A 24227-nucleotide genomic window follows, 5' to 3' on the forward strand; every position below is an offset into this window, starting at 1 on the left:
CTTCCTGTCAGAAAACCTGTGTTGGCTCTCTGCCTGATACGTACCCTGAGCACTCTGTGTTTCTACACTAACAACAGCAACTGCTTTAGGTTGATAACACGCCAAACGAAACATTTAGAACAAGGCTTCACCAGATGTTAGCCTGGAGCCACATAGACAAAGGGGAGTTTTCTCAGGATGGTCCTCTGATAAAAACAACGCATCAGGAAAAGTTGTTCACATGCCCAGGGCTGCTATTGATATGCTCTCTAACTTCCAAAATTCAAATTCCATTATTCAAATCTAATTTCCTTCCTTTCCTTTTTCTTGCAGATTATAAGGTCTTTGAGACATGATTTATCTTTATAACCTCAAATTTTGGTTATCCCTAGATGAATTATGTGTGATTCCACTTAATCATGTTGACTTCTCAGAAGCAGACAGAATAATCTTGTTTTTGTGGCAAGAAGTCTTATAGATAGAATTTCTCCTGTCACCAGTAACTGGGGATGTCTGCATTCCAAACCCTTGATTTTTGGTTTGTTTTTTTTTTTTTTAACATACATTTTTGGAATTTCCCTGAATTCTGTAGCTATGTCTTGTATTACCCATGCTGACACTTTGTCTAGATTTTGCCAAGCTCCCAATGTCCAAACCAAGGGAGGGCTTGTTGCTGATCTTTGCATAGTGCCTAGCACAAAGGGGCCCATTTTCAAGCATGTCTGGTGTGCATTAGTACATATAAAAGCAGAACTACTTTGATGAAGTCATATTTCTGTGATTTGTGCTGCCAGGAAAATTATATGTCAAAGAAATATTTTCTTACCAGTCTTTGAAGGATTAAGATAGGGAAACACTGGTATGGGATTTAACTTTAAAATCATGCCTGAATGTGATTTCTATGTGAGGTTTTGAGGTGGAAAATTTCCAGAGGGAACTCCGTATGAAAATTTAAAGGCAGCAAATTTACAGTTACAGTAATATCTCATCCAGAAGAATTCATCTGTCAGGAAAGAGCTGCACTCCAAAGAAACCTAGATAATTAGACTAATTAATGTAAAATTTATTGAAATTAAGTCGTCAGTTAAGCACTTGACCTTTAACTGCTGTCAGTAAAGGGGTGAAGTTGGAAAATAAGTGACAACAGACATTCAAGCACATCAGCAAAATGTGTTGCAGTTTTTGTTTCCACCATACAAATGTAAGGATAGGCATAATTAATGGCCAGTAATAGCAAGATCAACTGCCTTCTCCTCTGCCTAAATATTAAAGTCTTCATTCATGTATTCAACAACGTTAATCAGAAATTAGAACACTGGAATGTTCTTTGGTAGTGCTTCAGATCAGGGAGTACCTTTGGCGGGGTCTCAGATCCTGGGTATTCTCTCTGGTCCAGTTTCTTCCAGCGCTGCATCAGCTTAGTTACCATTGGGGTACTGAAATCCACTAGCTGAAATCCAGTCACATTGGCTCCTCCGTGCATAAATCTCTCCAGAGAAATATCTTTGAATCCCTAGAAAATCAATTTAAGATTTTGTTTGCCCTCCTACACCACTGTGGGTCCAATCTGTTCTAGGTCAGCATAGCAGAATAAAGAATGTACAACAGCAGGGTTCCACTAGAAGGCAAAATTTAAAACCAGAGAATAATGTTGAACCTTCATTCCTAACTTCCATTTGTGTAATAAAGAAAAAAAAGCCAAGAAATAAATTTGCCACATTATTGCTAGGGTGGTCTTGACAGCTAAGCAACGCATTGTTGGGAATGGCAGACAGTTTTTGAAGAAGTGCCTTTAGCAGATCAACTGAAAAATGCCTGAAGAATATTAAAGGCTTAATCCAATTTCCATCAAAGTTGTCAGACTGGAATAAGCACTGTACTAGTGCTTTAAAATATGCATCCCTCTTTTTTTGCATGTTTAAAAAATGAACAACACTATTCTGTAAATACATTTACTCCAGGATTCATTGTTTAGGCTGAAAATGAGATAATATAACAGACATTAGAAGGCAGAGACAGCACATGAGAATCAAATTTTCAGTGCAAGGAAAACAACATCAGAATAACACTTCTGTTAAATAGGATTGTGGTAGTTCTTAGATTTGTTATATATTGAAAATCTAGAGTTAACCCCAAGACTCTAGAGAAGATAAAGCACATATACCTCCTGACCTCTTAGTTTCTCTGGCAAATCTCTTCAGCACAATTCTCCACTAGAATTTGCCTTTAGAGACAGAACTGAACTTCAATAAACTGCATAATGCAAACTGCTAAAGCACTAAGAAGGAAGCATAAATCTCCTCCTTTCCTAGCTGCTATGTCTAAGGCTAGCTCAGAGGTATCTTACTTAAATTTTCGTAAATTCCTCTGATTGATATTTATCAGTGAAAACACAAGTGAAAACACAAATCTAGAAATACTGAGGAAAATAATCTGTGGGGTACTGGGCTACTGACCCAATATCCTAGGGGAAATCACTTGTTAAGGACAGAGATTTGATTCATGTCCTAAGGGATACTGACAGAAAATATAAAAGGTGATGCATCGGGAAGTCATATTACCCATAATTGAACATACACTAGATAACAAAGTGTGCCCCTGCTGAAATAGATCAGATGTTCCCATCTCCACTGCATACCTCAGTAGATGATTACTGCAACATCCAATTCCTTGTTTACAGAAGCTACTTTGCATAAGAAAAATTACTTGTGGAACAATAAAATTGTAATGCTGAAAAAATCTCATTTATAAGACCTAAGAGTACAGACATCTCATTTGAAACACCTGAGGCTTTAAAAATAATCTGAAGTGGTACTAAGTTAAGGTTCAAGTGCAGCAAAGCACAATAAAATATTTCACGTCAACTAAAATTCCTTGAGGGAGAGTAGAAAGAAAGCAGTTTAAAGCATGCATTAGACTCTGTCCTACATTCACTGTGCTTTGCCAGGCAGGTATTTTGGCTTAAAGAATGAGTCATTTAAATAATAAAATACTGAATTTGCTCTTTCTTTGCCCTCTTCTGAACATTAGCTGTGTGAATGCCCAGTTTAGCCTTAAAGTAAAAATACTGAACTAGTAATTTGACTGGAAATAGCTGATCTTACCGGAAAATAAATGTTCCCTGGGGAATGTATAAGAGTTACCTCTAGAATTCTTATGTTACTAATAAGAAAAAGATGAGTCAAAAATCACTTCAGTTCTGTAAACTCTAATTCAGCTTCAAGATACATGTTTCAGTTCTCCTACTTTGATTTTGCTAAAACTTAAGAGTATTACTTACTATATTTTTGTGCCCTCCATATCTAGATGGCTGCAATAAGAAACCCAAGTTCTTTTACACATCATAAAGAATGTATTAGCTACAAGCACATATTAGAGACAAATGGGAAATGCTGTCTGAAGTGCTATAACTTCAAAGTAAAACTGAGTGTTTCACTTACCGAGCAGGGGTATAATTCTAGAAAAGTATCTTACCAGGTTGGCAACAATATAATGGTATCCTTTAACATGCTTTCCCACGCTCACAATCTGTGGGAGAGAAACAAGACAAAAAAGGAAAAACAATGTCATGCTGTTTTCTCTATAAAGGTGTTTTCATAGAAAGTTAGATATAAACCAAAATATATAGCACCGGTAGTATAATGTTGGGAGTCTTTTTATAATAACATAGCTATAACTTTCCAAGGGCTTAATAATGGGAAAAGGTTAAAATTACAGTGAGTAAAGTAAAGAAGTGGTAATCTGAGTGCCTTCTGTACTGAAAATGCTACTGTTGTATACTATTTTACCAAATAGAGCAATTATCTATGGGATACAAATTCAGAAGGAGGAGAACTCACATTAGCTAGAAAGCCTACCCACTGACTTACTTTGTTGTTTGAAATCAGCGCAGAATTTATGAATGAAACTGGGGGTTCATCTCTTGGGATCAAAGCTGTTTTCTCCTGACATGGTCAAATACTAAGAGTGTTATTCAGCTCTTAGTAAAACACTAAAGGCTTTGGGAATGGGCATGAGTAAGGACAGAGCGAGGTTATCTGAGTGTTTAACCAAAATATAGCATCAAGTGATGCAGAAAAGATAACAACCACTATATGGCAAGATCAACCAGAGGGTTTAGACAAAAACTGTGTCCACCTGCACGCTGCATCAATGTTATTGCAATTTCTGTAATGAATTGAGTATCATTTAATGTGCTGAAAAAAGAAAATGAGGTAATATTTTTTCAGCAGAAAACAGTGATGATAGATGCATTGCAGATTAAAGCTGCTTTTATTAGAGAAACTAATCAGTACTAATAACAAGTAACTAGTAACTGAAGTACATGCAGCTTGCAGTTAACAGTATAGTCCTTTGAATTCTTATTTTTGATAGTCTACCACTCATTCAGAAAAAGTCTGCATGCAGCTCAATTTTTCACCTCTCCAGAAGGCATTTTAGTTTCCCTCCAAATGAATAAATAAGACACAAGCAAAAGTTTTCCACAAAGTGCAGATTACTCAATAAGTAACAAGAAGCTTGTGGATCTGCTTCCTTTCCTGCTTTGAAATCTTAGCTCTAGACTCTGACTGAAGAATTGACAACTTCCCGCCTTTAGGGATCACACCTCATGTTCAAAAGGCAGTACAAATACTCACAATCACTTGCAGCCCTTTTTGCCAGTAAAAAGTGAAATAAAAACACATTTTACAGATGAAGAAAAGCTGAAGAAAAGACATCCAGGAATTCATTACCTAAATCTAGATTAAGACTTGGAAATACTTGATTCTGGACTCTGTCATTCCAGTAAATCAATTTCCTTTTGCAGCAGAATGGATGGGAAAATCAAAGGGATTCAAGTAATTCAAGGAATCCAAGTATGTGGTCAAAACTGTTTTAATTTTGTTTTAAAATTAAATTTAAATTGTTTGAAAAAACACTGGGAGCTCACACCTGTGCCCCACTGGGACGTGGCATTTCCCAGCCCAGGAGGGACTGATAAGAGACTGAGTGAGATGAGCAACACCCCATGACAAGGACTTTCTGAATCTGCCATCTCTACAGAACAGCAAGAGGTTTTATTTAATATTATTCATTTTCTCATATTTGTGAATACTTTTCTTGTTAAATAAACAATTATTTCCACTTCTCTTGAAGGAGGTTTATGTCTCCTGAACTGGTTTGCTTTCTAGAGGGACCCCTTTGGAAATTTCCTCCCTAAATTTGCCTTAAACCAGGACAATAGTCTACAGCTAAAGTTCTTGTATTTTAAAACCAAAACATAAACCTAAAAAAATCCCAGAAGACACTAAACAACAAAGCAATAACCACACTGTTACCCTTCATACAAATGAATTTTAGACTTAATAAAACTCCCAGATCAGTGATTTAATACCATTGCTACCATTTTATTGGGGGTGGCAGAGAGGGAGAAGTCACAACTTTCCCCATTACAAGCTCAACACATGTAAGGAGGATACTGTCAAGTAATTAATTTTTCCATATAGTAAAAAGTTTCAAGTCCTGGCTGGGTCAATGGCTTCAAAAGGAATATGATCCCTGATCCCAATAAAACTTATATATCTTATATACTCATTCAGCACTGCATGGTAAGGAAAATATTTGCCTCCCTGTTTCCATGTTACATGGAAACTGATATAGGGTAAAAACACGACATTTTAAAATACTTTTCTTAAAAAAAAAGTTTACAATTTGAAATGTATTTCAAATAAATTACATTTTTAAAATAAAAAAAATTAAATACATTTGAAAATTTTAAATTACAACATTTAAATAAAATTTACATTTATAAAATTCATCAGAACCTGAAAGTTATTAAGTGGACTGACATAATTTAAGACCATAGAATTATAGAAGGGTTTGAATTGGAAGAGATCTTAAAGATCATCTAGTTCCAACACCTCCCAGATCTTTCTCCTCAGATCTGTTCTTAATCTAATCACCCTCACCTTGGGCAAATCTCCTTTTGAGATTTATTTCAGATCTGTTTATTGCTGCTTGTTCCTAGGAAAAGCATGTAGATACTACTGCAGAATTCCTGGATTTGATGTGAATAATGCATAATATTTTCGAAAAACCTGAAATTTGACATTTTTATTGCATTCTCTCAAAGCTTGTTTCATCGGGTGAGTGACACAAGTACACAGTTATGTATCACATAGCTGTCTTAACTTCCCTTATAGTCAGTGGAAAGAGCAGGCACTTTGAGGAAATGATTCAGTTTATTCTAAAGCACATGTATAAAACTAATTAGACAGCTTGTGCCCTGGAAGTGTGCATTTTTCTGCATTGACTAGAAAAAGAGTTGATGGGGATTAGCTCTGATGTAGACACCTACATTTTATATCCCTAATGTTAACTGAGATTAATTTCACCCTAAAAATGTTGATTATGTAGCCAGAAAAGAGAAGTAATGGTTTCTATTTTCAACCAAGATTGGGTACAGTTCTGTTTTTTAATTTGGAAAGTATTACAGCTATTGATCACACAGACTTTGAAAACCAGGAATTGGTTATAGTTTAGGGAAAAAGTGCCTGCTTAGTAGAATAGTTTTCTGTGAACGTCATAGTTTTGAACATCCAAAACATACATGCAGTCACCTTTCTTTCTCAAATACTCAGAGCTGCAGATTTTGATCTACAAAATAGGAAAGGATTTCTTGGTACCTGAACCACCCCCTTTTGCTTCACTGCCCTGAGAGACATTGAGGCAATGAGCTTAAGTCTCTTTGTAACAGGGGAAGGAACTTGACAGCTACTCAGCCTGGAATGTGAAGTCTCTCACTTTCCTTCTCTATGCTTTAACTGGTTAAGAGTGGCTAAAGTTTTGAGAGAGGAGACCTCAACCATTCCATTCATGTAACAGTAGATATTACCCAGAACCCAAAACAGGCCTGAGATTTTGTCAGATGAGAGAGTGCTCAGAAAGCCTTTCCTACAGAAGTTCATTAAGTCAGGGGGCACTTTAAAAACCCAGGTACTTCATTGTGCACCCCTCAATTCAGACCAGAAGGTCAAGTTCAATCACAGAGGGAAGGTAGAGTGGCATTGTCTAACATCCACATTAGCAAACAGGGCAGCTGGTGGGATAAGATCTGTACAGCAAAAGTGTTGGTGCTAAGGAGCTGGCACCCATAGCCAGGATTTCAGGGGTTTACAATGGACTCCCTCTAGCCTGGTCACCAGATTGAACTCACACAACACTTCAGGGGACACCTTGTTTAGCATCATCCAAACAAAAAAACAGTTCATGTATTTTGAGCCTAACCTTGATGTGAAACTCAGGAACCAGGAGATTTATTGCAAAAAAAAGCATGTTCCAGCTAAGATACTCTGTGTTCCTGTGGGCTGCACCTTCTTAGACAGGCTCTGAGCATTTGTGAGGCAGGCTGCAGATTCAACCAAGGCTGAGCAGTGAGAACTGCCTTCATTTCAAAAGCAAGGTCCTGGAAGAGAGGGCAGCGCTGTCCCAGGGACCTTTCGTGGCGCTGTCGGGGAGCTGCACACAGCATCCACTGTGGCCAGCTGTGAAACCTAGCAGGGCTAAGGCAGCAAAGCTGGGCTGTGCCAGCCACACAAGCAGCAAAACGCAAGGAAACTGCTGATACAGTAGGTCAGGGTCATGGTAGGTCAGGAAGAACCCTCTGTATGTGAAATTGTGCTCTTCACTGCTTCAAGATGCTCTGATTCAAAACTATCCTAGTGCCAGCAACCCGGGGCAGTATGCAGTATTTACACATTAGGCACACTAATGCTTATGTGCTAGGCAGTACTTCCTCACTTACACATTCTGAACATCTGGTTTTGCTCTGTACTCCCACTCTGGCTTCTTAAACACCACACAGACATGGTGCACCTGGCTTTTGTCACAGTGGGAGTTTAGGGTGACCTCAGCTTGCTCAGGGAGATTTTAGGAAGAAACTGTTGGGAATGGTAGACTTTGATTCTTCGGGGAAGGCTGAGAGCAGGTGTAATCAGGATGCTGCAGTGGCTTTCGCATGTTGATTTGCTGGTTTTAGTTCAATGACCAAAGTGACTAGTAACTAGAATTTTTTTTTTACTTTTTTTTACTTTTTTTACTTTTATTTGTAAAATTGAAGAAATTATTAAATAATCATGAGTATTAAGAAGAACAAGTAAGAAAATATCCCAAATTGCAATTAACAGGGAAGACAACAGTCATTCCATATACTACGCTGTAGTCACACTAATATCTCATTTTCTGTAAATGAAACAGAACAAAACAAAAAAAAAAAAAGTGAGATATTAAGGCCATTAGGCTATCAAATTTATTTCAGAATCTAACACAATTTCATTTGGTTGGGTTTTTTTTTCTCCAAATATTATTGCTTATGTTAGCATCTGCAGAAAGGTGAACTTCAAAAAAACCCAAAACAGCATTAGGATCTAATCACATTATAAAATGCATATACATACAAGAAACTAAAAAGTACAGTGCATTGTGAGAATTTTTAGTTGCTAATCTACTATAACAATGATGAAAATGCCTTATTTTGACTTCAGAATTCCAATGGTAATAAAAAGTGACTAGAATTACATTGACTTTAAAGTTTGGTAAAAGCAAGGCCAGTGGGATCCAACTCAGGTTTTTGACACAACTCTGTAACTTTACCATACAATACTGTTCTTTCAATTTAGCTGAACAATAGCCTGGTCTAGGAAATTCAGAAACTGTTCTACTATTGGAAAGAAGGGCTACCAGTGTCTGCTTTGATTATTTTCTTTTTTTTTTCCTGTGTGTGGCAAGGTCACTAACTTTGATAAAACCATTTGTGCACTTGCATCAGCATCTGAACAGAGAATCTGGCCCCAAGTCATCCTCTGTTCTCTACTACTGTGAAATGGATATTGCACATAACTCATTTTAAAATAATGCTAAACTTCTGTAGCATGAAATGTCCCTCGTTATGATTTACAGAAGATGGAGGTCAGTACAGCTGAAGTGAAAAGGACTTATTTTCAGTTAAATCTCTTCAAAGGGTGATAGCTGTGCATTGCCAATTGGACTTTAACAAAGGTTTTCCTCTTTGCTATTGTGTCACAATCCACTGCCTTAAGAAAAAGAACACCTGCAATAAAATGAAGCCTGTCTAATGCAATATAAAAAGAGAGGAGACTTGTTAAAGACAGAAGATTGAGACCTGACCTGAAATATTGCAGCAGAAATGGTGAAGATATAAACCACATCTGAAGTGGGATTTTATACAATATCTGAAGCCAGGATAAATCTTCCACAAAGCCATAAAAAAAGCAATTGAGAAACAAGCCTAATTTTAACAACTAGTGCTCAGAAAAGGGCATTCTTATTGAGGGAAGGGTGCACAGCCACTAGAGAGGATGCTAAGGAAGGCAGAAAACAAATCAGACGTGGCTCTGTCTCTCTTGTGAAGGCAGGTGCTGAGCTGGAACAGGGGTGTGCACACCTGTCCCCACACGGCTGGGCAGAGAACACTGCTTCCCACACAGACCCCGTGTTTACTGCCAGCTGGCAAAGCAGAGAGCCATGTGCAGTGCAGGAAGTTTCTGGGGAAGAAAACCTGGAGAGGTGGCTCAAAGGTCATTAACCAGTGCCTTGAGCATGGCTAGTTGCTTCCTTCTCATGCTAAAGTTGTTTGCATTCAAAGCCTACTCCTATCCGAAGTAGGATATGCAGGCTTGTAAGGAAAAAGGAAGTGAGGAAAGGGATGAAGGGTGTAAGATGAAGGTCACTTCACAAATCCTTTGAATCATGAACATTCACCCTTTGTCTCCTATTGCCTATTTGCCCTTTCAGTAACTGAAATAACTTATTTCTCATGTCCAAACCTCATCAGTTGTGTGCTGCAGTAACAAAATGCATTCTTATTACTGTGCAGTGTGGGACTGTGTGCAAAATCCCAGCTGCTTCACAGAAAGGAGCCCATGCAGAGCCCCTCCTGGCTCTGCAGAGTGAGGAAACTGCTGGTGGCAGTGCTGGCGGCTGTCTCCTTCCAGGAGAAGAACTATCAGTTTGCATTGACATTACAGTGTTGCTTAGAAGCAGCTCCATAGACCTCTAGGGAGAAGAAAGCATGGAGAGTAAAGAATGATGAAGAAAAGGCACTTTATGAATCTTCTATTCCCTCTGGGACTGAGATACGAAGACAGCTGCTGCTGTGTCCCTGAAGTGGTATGAAGTCCAACAATGCTGCTACCAGCCTACACCACTGTGTGCTGTGCACATACCAAATTCTTTGGCTAATTATTTGCTCCTGTGGTTCTGTGGGAGCAGAACTAAACCTGCATTTTATTCATGGAAACCTAATAGACATAGGGGAAAACTGCAGACAGCCCATACTGTTTTGGAAACAAGAGATGAAGAAATCTACATTATGCCACCAAACTACACGTAAAAGCCATGCTGTCTCTTGATAAATACTCATCTGCGTTGTGCTAGTGATCCTTTGTGCCAACACATCTCTGTGCTCATGAAAAATGGGGAAAAAGGAATGTTGGAGCTAGTACTCTGTGTAACTCATGTGTCTGGCTAATTTCTGCCTTCCCTTATTATGTTGTAATTTATTGCAATGCATCATGTTTTAAGTTATTATTGTCTTAAATTAAGTATGCTAGTAATCTAAATATGGTTTGCAAAAATGCCAAGTGATATCTTCAGTTAGTATACACACTGGAGACTAAGACAAGAAAAAAATGTTTTTAAAACCAGCCAAATTGACAACTCGATCAATTTAGAGAAATTCAGCAGTCAAACATTACTTTTTCAAATTTAGCACTCCTGAGACAAAATGAGAGGAGATTAAGAAGGAGGGGAATATCTTGGCTTCTGTCCTTTTCTTCACACACACATGGATCTGCTTTCATTTTGATGGTAATACTAACTATTACTACTACTGCTACTACTACTGCTAATTCTACTACTGCTACTAATTCTTGCTGTGACAACCCACTCCATTTTGCCTATCAGAGAGATTTGGTTTTCAGTGCAAACACATACATGATATTTCTCATATCTCTCGTATCTTTCAACATATCTCAAGGCTCTTTAAGGCTGAGGAATAAGCAATGTCAAACATCATCCTGAACAACTGAGTTAGTTAGACAGCTGTGAACAGCATTCAAGACACTGGGCAGCTACTGCCCTATTATAGTTGTTAGCAACAATTGTTAGCTGTTATTAATTAGAGTTTATTGGCTTGCAGTTTTTACAAGATTAATGATACTAGTACTTCGTGGCAACTTTACGTCCATGTGTAAATTTAAATATTACAGAGGACAATGTAATTCTTTTCATTATTTATCAGTTCAGCCCTGTACATTGAAACATTAAATCTGTGCCAGATGCTCCATAGCAGTTTTCACCTCTGTGTTTAAAGGCAAATAAGCCCTGGATGAGCAATGAGGCTTGATCTGGATGATACAGAGCACATACAGAGCTGAGGAAAGTGCTCGTCTACTGGAAAACATTCTATTTAATTCTTATGGGCTGGGGAGAGCAGGGTGCAGGAAAAAACCCTCTGGAATCAGCCTGTTTGGTACACCAGGAGCTAGACTGATGATCTCTGACAGAAAAACTGATTCACTATGTAAAATTCAGAAGAAAATGCTGTTCACAGTGGGCATTGGAAGGCTTTGAACATACAGAATGCTGAGGTTTCAGCTTTGTCAGATGGAGGCTGTGGGAGAGGATGGAGCTGCTACAGACAGAAGGAGAAAGGAAATCCATTGCCATTCATACAAAAAGAAGAAACGTTTATTTTCTGAATATAGTCCTCATCATGTGGATGTGTTTATGGACATATGTATAAATATAGAAACAAACACTGTCATGTTATTGCATATGAAAAGCTCTAGAAAACAGAAATTACGAGTAGCAATATTCTCTTTCAGAAAGAAGTAAACAAAGGTCCTAGGCAAATGCAATTACAGTTAGCTTGTGTTTTCAGCTTGCTTTTCAGAGCTTCTCATGAAGGTCATTATGGAGGCAAAATTAAATAGTATTTCTGGTAAAAATCTGCCTGAGAGGGCTATTGGAAATAAGGAAGAAGTAGCAGACTACTTAGTAGCAGAAAATGAGGAAGCAAAATGCTGGAGAAGCACCTGCCTGGGTTCATGATGGACTTTTTAGATGCAGTCACACAGCGTAGCACAGAGGTTGATCTGATCATCCCAGTTCCTTCTGGCTGTTTCTGATGCAAGCACATTATGGGTTTGCAAGATTCAATACAAGATAATACACAGTTCATTCACTCAGGTATTTCTATCTCAAGAGCTGCCTATAGGTGTGTAAAAAGAGTACTGTGAATCAAAGGAGCTCGGCTGTGTACACCTGTGTCTTATTTCGTGGCCTCCCGGCCACGAAAGCACAAGCAGGACACCAAGCACAGCAGGACAGGCTGGGAACACACTGGATAGGAAGAGGCCTTGCCAGAAAGCCCCTGGGCTTCTGGTTTGAGTTTTCCATGGGCTGGTCTCTCACGGCAGAGAAAGCCAACAGCCTCTTGGACTGCACTGCCATCAGGTCGAGGGAGGTGATCCCACCCCTCTGCTCAGCTCTGCTGAGGCACATCTGCAATGGGCCCACTGCTGGGCTCCCCCGTACAAAAGAGACATAGACATACTGAAACAGGTCCAGAGAAACACCACAAAGGGTATTGAAGCATCTGTCATATGAGGAGACACTGAGAGGACTGTGACTGGAGCAGCCTGGAGAACAAATAGCTCAGGCAGATCTTAGCAATATCAATAAACACCCAGTGGGATGGTGTGGGGAAGAGGGTACCTGACTCTCCCTTGAGGTGTACAACAATAGGACAAAAGGCAAGTGACATAGGTTGCAACACAAGAAATTCCAGATAGATATGAGGAATTTATTTTTTTTTCTATGAGGTAGTCAAGTAGTGAAACAGGAAATAAGTGTTATGGGATCTCCATCCTTAGAAGCATTCAAAATTTGGCTGAATGAGTAACCTGATCTAAGGCTGCCCCCTTGAGCAGCAGGAGAGTTCTTCAGAGGTGACTTTCAACCCCAATTATTCTCTTACTTAGTTTGTGAAATAGAACTTTTCATGCCAATACTTCACGGTTTGAATTTCAAAACCAGCTCCAAAATCTCTCTGACAATGAATCCCACTGCTCCAAGTGGCCAGTCTTCCCTTTCTTCTGGTATCTTATTTGCTCTGCAATGCTTAATATGTGCTGACAATAGGAATTTGGTCAGAAAATGGGACAGGGGAACAAACCTAACTTCTAATTTCAGCACTTCATGCTTTTGAAAGCTTCTTTACGTCATTTTAAATGTCCTTTTGGTATAGATTATCAGAAAAAAATTAAAAAATATTGAAAGACCAGAAAAAAGGGGCTAAAGTATTTATAGTTAATAACACTATTCCTCATGATCTAAATGACTCCTAGCTTACACTTTTCAGTGTAATTATCAAATGTGTTTGGAGTATTGACTGCATTGTATACCTGAACACATTTCTGAGCACTGAACAAACTATAAGAAATAGCTGTGAGATCAGCTATGGCTGAGCAAATGACAGTATGCTTCTCCAGTAATAAGAGCTATTAGTCTCTGAAGAAGTAAAAAGAGAAAATACAGTGGCTGAACAAATATAATATGTTTTCACTGAAATCTTCAAAATTATTTTCTGTGATAGTCTTCAAATCTGACCTCATTGTTTTATTACACTTCAGCATTGCTTGAAAAGCAGCAAAGAAATAATGGAAGAAATCTATGATGTGTATTTACTGAAGGTAAAGTATCCCAACTAATTGAATGCAAGTACAACCTAGGAGAGCACCATGACATTTCCTTAAACGTGTGTTTTTAGCTATATATTTTTATCATCTTTCCTAAGGAAATCACTTTTCTGCTACTGAGCTATCTCTGGGTCTGTTTATTGATTTTCCAGTAAAATATTTCCTAACATGTGGCAATTTCAGCTATATTTGAAAGGAAGACAATATCTTTAAGACACTTTCTAAGACATCTAAGGCATTAAGTCTGTACAGTTCTTATTAATACTGGCTGTTGGGTGGAGAACAGAGACCCATCTTTTTTAGCCACCAAAAGGACAGGAAGCACCTGGACACTACACCTCCTGTCTGACAGCACACGGCTTGCACATGGGTACTGACACCTTCCACACATCTCTTGCTTAGCCATAGGAATTGCCTTTTCTTTCTTGCTCAGGACACCTCTGGGATGAAAAATTTTATGGTGCTTGTGGAGAGGTGGATTTGGAGAAAAACAAAGCCCACAAAAAACCAGGGGGATATCACTTGTTTTAGTATTTTTGAACACCACTCCCATCTGTTGTATGTAGTTTCTGGATTGTTTCAGATTGTACTTATAAAAATTAAGCAATAAGTAAGTACTAATAGGGATAAAATTCTGTGGGAAAAATATAAATTAAAAAAATCATTATTTTGTTGGACTTGGAAGCCTGACTTGGGGTTTCATAACTTCAACTTAAATAGGTGTGAGGCATTAATTTTGTTTGAGCTTTCTCAGTAATAAATAAACCCACTTTTTTATTTTTTTTTTGTTGGCATATTTATTTTGGAACATGGATTCTGCATTTCAGATAGAAATTCTGTAAATACATATAAGTTTCAAGTAATAATTTTCTAATTTCAGCAGATATACCCTTCAGCCCTAGTCTGCCTTGACTTCTGATTTTCACTGAATGAGCAAAAAACAGAGACACTATTTTTAAAAAGCAGGAAGAAAAATGAAATGAAAAGAGGGAGGAAGAAAAGAAACAAAACTCTCAATGAACAGTTGTGTGTTTCTTGCTGTGCCGTATGTGGCAAATGACTCCTTTGGCCTGGACTGCTCAGACGCTGTACAGCTTGCTGCCAGTGTTAGTGGATTAGTTGGAAGGAACTGGAAATCATTTTACAATGGGCTTCAGGCATTCATTTCATCTTAAGCAGAAAGTTCTTTGTATTAAATTCATGGGAGCACTTTAGAAACACAGCTTGCAAAGAGGAGACACAGAAGCAAAGAATTTTCCATCCCTTTCACTGACTTTCATCCTTTCATTCAAACAGAATATTTTTGTGCTTTTAAAAGACCACCTGCTGAAAGTGCCATGAAAAAAGGGATGTTGGTAAACAAGGACACAACGGTCCTTGACAGAAAATGAATCACTAGAAATGCATTCTGCTATATAAGCTATGGCTGTTACATAAAACTGTGGAGATATGGTTTTATCCTTCTGTGTCTTTGTTTTAGCTCCCTTTTTGTAATCTGCAAAGGTAATGGTAAAAAAAAAAAATAAAAAATCCCTAATTTCATGCCTGTAGGGAAACAGGGCTTTGCCTCTGTCTTTAGTCACTTATGCAACACAAATAAAGGGCTATCCTGGTTTATGTTTTGAACCAAAAACTTGTTGCACATTGTTTTTATGGCTGTGTATGAACAGATGAAACAAAAGGCTGGGTAAATAAACTTGGAATCAGATTTAGTGAGATCACTTACCGGGTTCTAGAATGCATTTTGTTAAGCATAGAAAGTGTTCTATAACCATTAAGTGCAGATGTGCTTTCTCCAAAATGGAAACATGCTTTCTGAAAGCTGTGTGGAAAGCTGACATGGAATAGATCTTTGTAAGATCACAGAACCCTAGAATGGCTTGAATTGGAAGGGACCTTAAAACTATCAAGTTCCAACCCCCCTGCCATGGACAGAGACACTTTCCATCTTATTTTGACCGCTCTGGGGGCTCCTGCTGAGCAGTGAAACACACTGGTTTTGGGTTACTTCTGCAGGCAAGCAGCAGTGGTCACATCAAGCACTGAATCCCCTCGTGTGACAGATTGTGGGGCTGCCCCAAGCACCAGCACTGCCAAGGCTGCCCTGAGAGGCCACGGGGAGGGAGCAGTCCAAGCCTAGAGCCACACCACCCCAGCCACACACCAGGACTACACTGGTCAATAAAATGGTGCAGGCCTGCTTCCCCTTCCCAAAGGCAAATCATGTACATCACTTAAAGAGGGCAAGTAAACAAAACACTTCTGGCAATATGTGTGGTGTCTTTCAGAGTCTGGGATGAAGGATGGTAAGGTCTGCCAGACTGTAAAGGATGAGTTTCACTTCCAGGTAACAAAAAGGTTTTCCTGGTTATGGTTGTTTTAAGCTGTTAAGAAGGTAAGGAGTTCTTTCACCATCATGAGAATAAAGGATGAAAAGGAGCTAAAATTATCTTGGTAGGCTTAAGTTATAGCAGATTATTAAGTGTAGGTGGAGATCTGCTGACTCAGGCTGAAGACACTGTCTCTCTTACTGATCACAGGGGCAACAACTCTTTCATGTGTGCAGAAACTGATGTCCTGCTTCAGTGCTACGTTTAAACAGGGCTTTGAGCTGAGCCAGGCCAACAGGCACTAACACCAAAACCAAGCAAAATGTTTCCAATAATTCCCAAATACCTCCAAGTCAGTCTTGTGTGGGTGAACATGACCAAAGAAGAGGAGCACAGCTTTATTAAGAAAACCATCTCAGTCTTGGCATATCCTTGAGAGGTAAGATCTGAAACCTTTGCTGAGATGCAGACAAGAGGGGGCAATCCAATCAAACCAGATACAAACCCTTGAGTGTAGGCTGAATCCATCTTCTGGCTTTAACACAATGGCAGCCCTACTGTCCCTTTCTAGAATGGAAATCTGAAAATCAAACCCCATTTCTCTGTATTTCACCATAAAAAACAATACAGATTTGGCCCTGCCTAAAATATCACAGATAAATAAAACCTAAAGGGAAGATCTCATGATAAAAAAATGCACATCCTGGATTGTGCATGGGGGGAGTCTGGAATTCAGATACATCACTGGGTTCCAGGAGAGAACTTTTCTGTGAAGACAAGTCCCAGCTATAGAGTGTGGGGGGTGGTTTCTACACACACAACAATGTACATGGAGAGGAGAAATAAATGAGAAAAACTAATAAACTAAGAAATATAGGGGGGAAAAAGGAAATGGGAAATGGTGACAATAAAGTTGTACAAGAAGTGAGGAAACAGCAAGGTGCTGTTTTTCTCTGCTGGAAAGTGAAGAGGGCAGCGAGCAGAAAACACCAGGTCAGATAAGTGGGCAGCAGGCATGGGCAGGGGAGGAACACATTAGCTCACTTCTACAACACAGCCAGTGAAAAAGCCTCCAGTCTTCGTTGCTTGAGATACACAGTCATGAAAAGTGTGAATGTGTATGTACACGGGCAGTCAGTTGAGGAGAAACCCACAAACCCACAAGCCAGCTTCCCTCCCTTCATTTGCGTAGATTTAAGGGCAAAGCACTTTGAGTTATGGTCTCATTACTGAGATTTAATTACTTTTCCTAAATGTTCTGCAGAACATTTACTTGTACATTGCAAAGTATTACAGTATAGTCACAACTTAAGCTCTCAATTACAGGAGAACTAGGCAGGAAAGAAGTTGAGTTAATTAGACTCACTGAAGCTTAATCAATTCCTCGGTGTATACAGGGAAGAACATGCCAACTTTCAGTCCATCTATGAAGCTGTGAAGCCACCTTACCTGTCTGCTACAGGTTATTAAAGCCCTCAAGCAAAGGGAAAAAGTCAATGGCTGATATTTGAAAATGGTTGTTGTTTTGCATTTTCTACATTGGGCTAATTTCTTTTTGCTAATTTCTTCATTCCTATCTTTTGACAAATAAATGTTTTGGATCTGAGACTGCTTCTGACTGCCCATCTTCAAAGCAGCATTTGATCTTTGAGGGTCATATTGGAACCCCAAACCAGCACCCCAAGATCATTTGTAGGTCAGCCTGTCTAGGAAGACCAGGACCTTCATAGGGTAAAGCTGCAGGTCTTCTGCATACTTTCTTTATCCTGGCTGTAATGCCATTCCTGCTTTCACAGTGACAGTCTTTTAGAGGGATGGAGACAACCTCCAGGCATATGGGGGAAGAAGGGAATTCACAGGATACATGACTTCCAATTTAATTAGGTCATGCAAAAATAGACACGTATATGTTATATATGTATAGAAGGTGACTACTGAGAGAAGAAAAAAATCTGTAAGCCCACAAGCCAGTTTCTTCCCTTCACTAGCATAGATTTAGGGCAAAGCTTTTACACTTAGGAGCAAATAAACAAAAACGGAAGTACAAAAAAAGCTAATTTCCTAGGTAAAATTTATCCCACCCAAAATTAGAGAGTAGCCAGATAAATCACTTCCTAAAAGTGATACAAGTATGCTGCATGTAAGGTGTTAGCTCCTACCCTCAACTCTCCCTGCGCAGTTAATGCAAAAACAGCTCAATTAGCTTTAAGGCTTGTCCTGTAGAGGTGTGAGACAACCTCACCATGTCTGATTCAACCTGTTGTGGCCACGCACTCCATTTTTATTTCTTAGCATGCCTGCATTAGCTACCTATTTTAGGCATGCAAAATCCAGACCTGTATGAACTGACTATGCAGTCAATCGACTGGCTGCCGATCTAGAAGGAAAATAAGTAGCAGCTCCTGGATGAAAATAAAATGTACACGTGAGATCAGTGAGATCCAAACATGTATTTGGTGACTTAATTTTCCTTTGAAACGGAGTGGATAGTCAGTAGGAACACCTACGCAGGATGGTGGGTGTACTTGAAGACTTGTGGTAGCAGAACATACTTTTTCTATGTCACATTTGCATGCCATGCTAAAGAAATCAGGTAACATCAGGTGCACACACGGAAGTGAGGGAGAAAATGTTTTTCTGAATGTAATTTAGAAGACCCTCACATGGGTGTTCTGTTTAATGTAGGCTGAACTGGGGGAGGATTTCATTATAAGCTGTAGAAAATGTGTGTTAAAACATAATGGCATTTAGAATAAAGAAGGATATGAGTATCTGTAGCAATACGGCATTGTCTTTTTCTTGGCAACAGTCATAGAAAAAGTCCTTGTTATATCAGCCACACTATTAATTCTCAGTTTCTGTCTTTACCTTCAGTATAGTCACATTTCATTGCCAGTGAAAGCAAAATTGATGTATATATGACATTGAGTACTATTTTATGAATTTCTGTATCAAAAATGACATTTAATTTTTCAGTGACTTCAGAGGCAGATGCATCATGAATGGTTTTGCAACAAAATCTTCAAAATTCTCTAATGCATTAACCAAGAGAAGCAGAATGGTGGCAGAAGGTCCAGCACCAGCAGATGGCATTCATTCCCTGCAATTCCTGCAGCAGCAGGAGGCACTGAGCAGTGAACTTGCACCACAGCAGTGCAATATGTGGGATCATAAGAGATGCAGATAGTTAACTGTAAGTTATTTTCCTGTCATTTGGCAAAATTTTTCTTTCAAAGCAGAATTTATTCATTTTTTTTTCGTAATTTAAGAACTAGCTTACATGTAAATACTATATAGAGATAGATTTGCCACATCAGAGCAGCAGTGAATTTGATATTCACTTTGCACACTGGTATAGGCAATACCCAGTGCAAGCCAGTCTGTTTGACTCTATTTTCTTTCCCCAGTAGCATGTTTCCATGAATAACTGATAGAAGAACCTGACCTCTCTTCCCAGTTCAAAAGCACTTTTATTCACTGCTCTTCGTGTTTCTAAATAGCCTGCTAAGGTGATAAAACTATCAATTTAAATATTTGTAACAATAATTTTAAAGGTTTTTATGGCTAGAAATACATGACCTATGTTATTTGGCAAATAGAAAGAATAATGGATTCAAAATAGATTTATTTTTCCCCCTCAAACAAGGCAGAGCTTTACCCCCATGAAGGTACAGACTAAGAACACACTGGCAATTCAACAACACCACGTTGTTCCAGTAGCCCTCTGACCCAGGAGGCATCAGGCAGGGAGGTTCTGGGAAATGGGACCAAATGTACAGCTGCCCCGACTGTACAAATGTACAGCTGCAGTGCTTTTTGCCACCAGGGTCCTGAGGGGGAAAGGAGAGGCTCCCTGCCCTGACTTGCCAGCTGCTAAGACAAGTGTTGTATACGAAAAGAGAATGGAACAGACAAGTGGACATACAAATATAGGTCCATGGAGTAAAAAAAAAAATCAACTTAAACAAATCAGTTTAATTTCCAGTGACAAAATGAACAAAATGCAATCTCATCTGGAGTTTCAGTAATGTGTTTACAGTAACATTAAAAGCATGTGTTACCTGTTCTAAGAGATTCTGAAGCCTCTCTATTTCACAGTCTATTACAAATTTCTTTTCTTGCCTTCGGTCCAGATCTTCTAAAAGCCGCCTGTAGCTGGCATCGTTAAAATTCTCCACACAGATGGCACTGACTTGCCAGCTATTTTGTCCTGCTTTTTCCATAATTGCTTGAAGTATTGAATAACCTAAAAGAGAAGGATACAATACACTAGTAACACAATCACTGCGTTTTTTGAATAGGAATTGTCCTTAATCAATATTATGTCCTTTAACATATGCTCCTGCAGGGAAGGGAATAAGAGAATATTTGAATCCCTACCTATGGCGCTTGTCATGATCAGCGCACAGTATGCAATTAACAAAATTTACAATCGCTGTGATCAGAAGGCTGGGAGTGAGCATTATGGATAATCGTCATATGATTCATGCACACAAACTCTTCCACTCGAGCATTCAGCTTCTCCGATTAGTTTTGTACAGTTTTTGTATCTGGGTATTTCACAACACAGCAAGGGAAAATCTGAGCCTACTCATTCAGCGGAAGTATTTGCATACCACAAAAGCATTCAAGTGCCTTGGTTTGGGTTGCTTTTTTTAATAACAACACTTAATCCAAGCAGCTTTTAATGCTTCCTAGCGAGAATTCTTTGTTTAATTTAATTATACATATGCATTTATATGCCAGTATGAATAGAAATTATATTGAACTATTTCAGAGCTTCCATATAGCTTGAATCAATGTATGCAAAGAGATTAGAGGTCAATGAATGAAGGGCACCGGAGAAGCATTAACTGTTACCACTGGCAGGATAATTGCTCTTTATCAGTGCCAGTTTTGATGACCCTGTGATGGCTTTGAGGCTGTTCATAGATGGGAAAGGCAGTGTCCTGTCAGAGGTCTCCCAGAGAACCTGCAGGGCAGTCTCAGGCTGCCCTGGACCACCAGCCCTTCACCTTCCTCCTGCTGGGGATGTGCAGCACCGAGGCAGCAGGGGAGCTTATGACATGAATTAGGACAGCTTGCAAACCTTGTCTTGACTTGCTCAACCATCCCCTGAAGCAGGAAGCATGTATTATTCTATTTTTCATGCAGAATAAGTGTGGAATTTGTTTAAAGCAATGAAGATTGTACACCTCACACCCAGAGTTAATGTTTAAAGAAGACAAAAAGAACAGAAGGACAGATATGTTTCTCAATGACACGTTCATAAAAATGACTCAATACAGAGAAGGTCCTCCTGTTTAGAACCACAACAGGATTGTGGCTTTTAACTCATTAGCTGGCACAATTTTCCCCACTACCTTTAAATGAAAGATTTCACCTCTTGAAATTTTTCCTTAGTGATGTGGTTACCCACTAGTAGCCTCCTTCCCTCTTCAACAAGAATGTCCCATGCCCAAGTGCAGTGACCCCCAGGTGTCATTTAAATGCATTTAAAGATGCCACTGCTTGACAGATTCCCTGAAGAAGAACTATGAGATATTCCTACAGATTCCAAGAGGAATCTCTGTAAGTTACACTTCAGAAGGAGCACATTTGAGTGTGTGGTTGCTAACTAATCAGTTAGCAGGAGACCTACAACAGGACCAAAATCTGAGTTTGCCTCCAGTCAAATAAAACTAGACAATAGTGTTACTACAATATGAAGCTTTTGGACACATGAGAAACTAACCTTCATGCAAATCTAGGAGTAGCTATTTTTCTACTGGCTCCTATAACATTTGCAGTCTTTGAAATATTAACTTAAAATATAACTTTTTATATCCTTATGACATTATGCACCAGCACTCCAAAATGAACGTTTATTAGGTTTTTTCCCTTCCAATTCAGATGACATAGTTTAGATAAAAATACTAACAATTATAATAAATACATAAAATGCAGAACATATTTTATAACATAAATGAGACATTTATTTTATGAAACAGTATTTTATTGCAGGAAATGAATTCAAATACTCCATGTATTGAGTATTAAAACATTTCTGTACTCAGCATATATTTTTAACCCGATGACTGTTACTTTTTTTTCAAAGAACCATCAGCTTTACTGTTAATTGCTGCGTAATTATTCTGCTTTTCCTGTTGCTATATTCAATCTCCTTTTTGCCTGTAATTATCTCTGCAAATCATGATGAGATTCTTTCCCAAGCATTGTATTTCTTGCTTCATTTCCTATTCATTTCCATATATAGACATATATTAAAACCACTCCAATGTTACAGAGGTTCCTGCTTCACTTACACTGTAACTTTGACTTGATCTTTGCTACCAAGGCAGTCAACATTTACTTAATTCATCTTCCTGACACTAATTAACATTTTCTTTGATTCAGAATGAATGGAGTTTGAAACAGCAATTGACATTCCCTCCTTCCTTTCTTATTTCACTTGGACAACTTCACTAAGATGTGTTTTGATCAAACCGGTAATTTATCCCAGCACAAAGCATGACAAATATCAGACAAACACATAGAAAACCTTTCCTTCTATCTTGGATCAAGGTTTCACTTGCCACATTTCATTAGCAACTGCCTTCATTTAGGTATTTGAAGCTTCTGTAGCTTCTTGACGGTAGCTGGCACTTCAATGAGGATTTTTACATGGAGGCACAACACAGTTAAACAGCACTAAGTGGATATGGTTCTTCTCTGTCAGAAGAGTTCAGAATCCCTGTGCAAGTCATCAGTGGCATGGTCATCTATTCAGTGTGCAGGAACAATTTTTAATATAACAGACTGACAAGGATGAAGTTTACACAGAATGAACAAAGGCATTCACAGGCCCAGTTGGATAAAAATTAGACATGCTGCGGAGAATGCTTATTTGTCCAAAATAATTGACCACAGCTGACAAGGAAAAAAATTGGTTTCTGCAAACATTTTATAAGGCAAAAACCTCTGAAACTAACCTGGGATAAGTCTCAGAAAATGAATGCTGCATTTCTATTCAAGCAAAATTCCTAATACTTAGAAAGATGTTTGCCCAAGTAAAGACAGCAGACATGAATATTATAGCTGTCATCTAAAAGGTATTTATTTTCTGTTTACCTGCTGTTTATCCTCAGTTATACTACAGACAGATGAATGATTCATTTTCTGTAATACATTCCCTTCCATTTATTGTAAAATACTATTTGTTGCATAAAAGCAAACAAAAAATCCCTAAGCTAGCTCATATCAACTGAGCTGCACAATACATGTTCTTCTAGACAATATAATTTAGGAAATTTTTAGGACTAATGCCTATAAATATACAAAAGTAAGATAAATTTTCCCACAATTTTTTATAGTACCTCTTCGTCATCAACTAATTCAACCTTGAAATGAAGACAGCTAGTTTATTAAAAAAGAAAAATGATTCTGCCCAAGCATATCTCTGAAGCCTGGAAATGTGTATCAAAAAGTTCCTGGTCCTTCACAGGGTTGCCTGTTTGTTTGTTTGTTTGGTTGGTTGGTTTTTTGTTTTTTTTTTCAATTAGTAAATCTATGAACTAAATAAAACATCAACAGAACTTCCTGAAAGCTCAACTGAAGTCCTTCCCAAATGCAAGGACATTATATGCAAGAAGGACTTCTTTTTCCTCTTTTTGGGACATTGTTCTGGGGAATTTTCCTCAAATGACCTGTGACAACTTCAGACCAGACATCTGCCAACTGATTTTTATAGGTCATTGTTTAAATGTAGATACTAACAGCTGCTTAAAGAGCAGTAATATCAATTCCACCTCAACATCCTGTAACCCAAATAGCAACAGGGTAAGTCTGCAAAGACTTTGTTTTCTTGATCCCTTTTCTCCTTGCTTTTCTGTTCTCTTGTCAGGTGGAATTGTGATGACCCACCACACTGCTATTTTCTTTGTTTCTTTTTTCCCCAAAAGATAACACACAGTCACAATGCTGGGAAAAAAAACCCTATGAACACCCCCCCCCTTCCTACCCCCCCAATCTTAAAAATGAAAACTTTATTTGGTTCCTAGAAAATCAAAGCTGGAGATGCCTACTGCAAGAAATCTATATACTGGGATTGATACTACAGGTAAATACATTACAAGCAAAATCTCAGATTTTTTAAGCCTTCTCCCCTCAACCCACTGGC

At 38.5% G+C, this 24227-nt stretch overlaps 1 protein-coding gene across 6 annotated transcripts in view; it reads right to left on the reverse strand.

The window, feature by feature from the left end:
- GRIA4 (glutamate ionotropic receptor AMPA type subunit 4) overlaps window positions 1-24227 on the reverse strand; it is a 217097-nt gene that overhangs the window by 71424 nt on the left and 121446 nt on the right. For all 6 annotated transcript variants that reach the window (XM_005516223.3, XM_005516224.3, XM_088067640.1 and 3 more), the window contains exons 4-6: window positions 20131-20315; window positions 3454-3507; window positions 1334-1492 (exon numbers count right to left, since the gene is read on the reverse strand). In XM_005516223.3, the coding sequence (XP_005516280.1) occupies window positions 1334-1492; window positions 3454-3507; window positions 20131-20315 (398 nt within the window). The remainder of the gene's footprint in view (window positions 1-1333; window positions 1493-3453; window positions 3508-20130; window positions 20316-24227) is intronic.

Source organism: Pseudopodoces humilis, chromosome 2, assembly GCF_049639895.1.
Source record: "Pseudopodoces humilis isolate 2021_Gansu_Grassland_sample_001 chromosome 2, ASM4963989v1, whole genome shotgun sequence".
NCBI lineage: Eukaryota > Metazoa > Chordata > Aves > Passeriformes > Paridae > Pseudopodoces > Pseudopodoces humilis.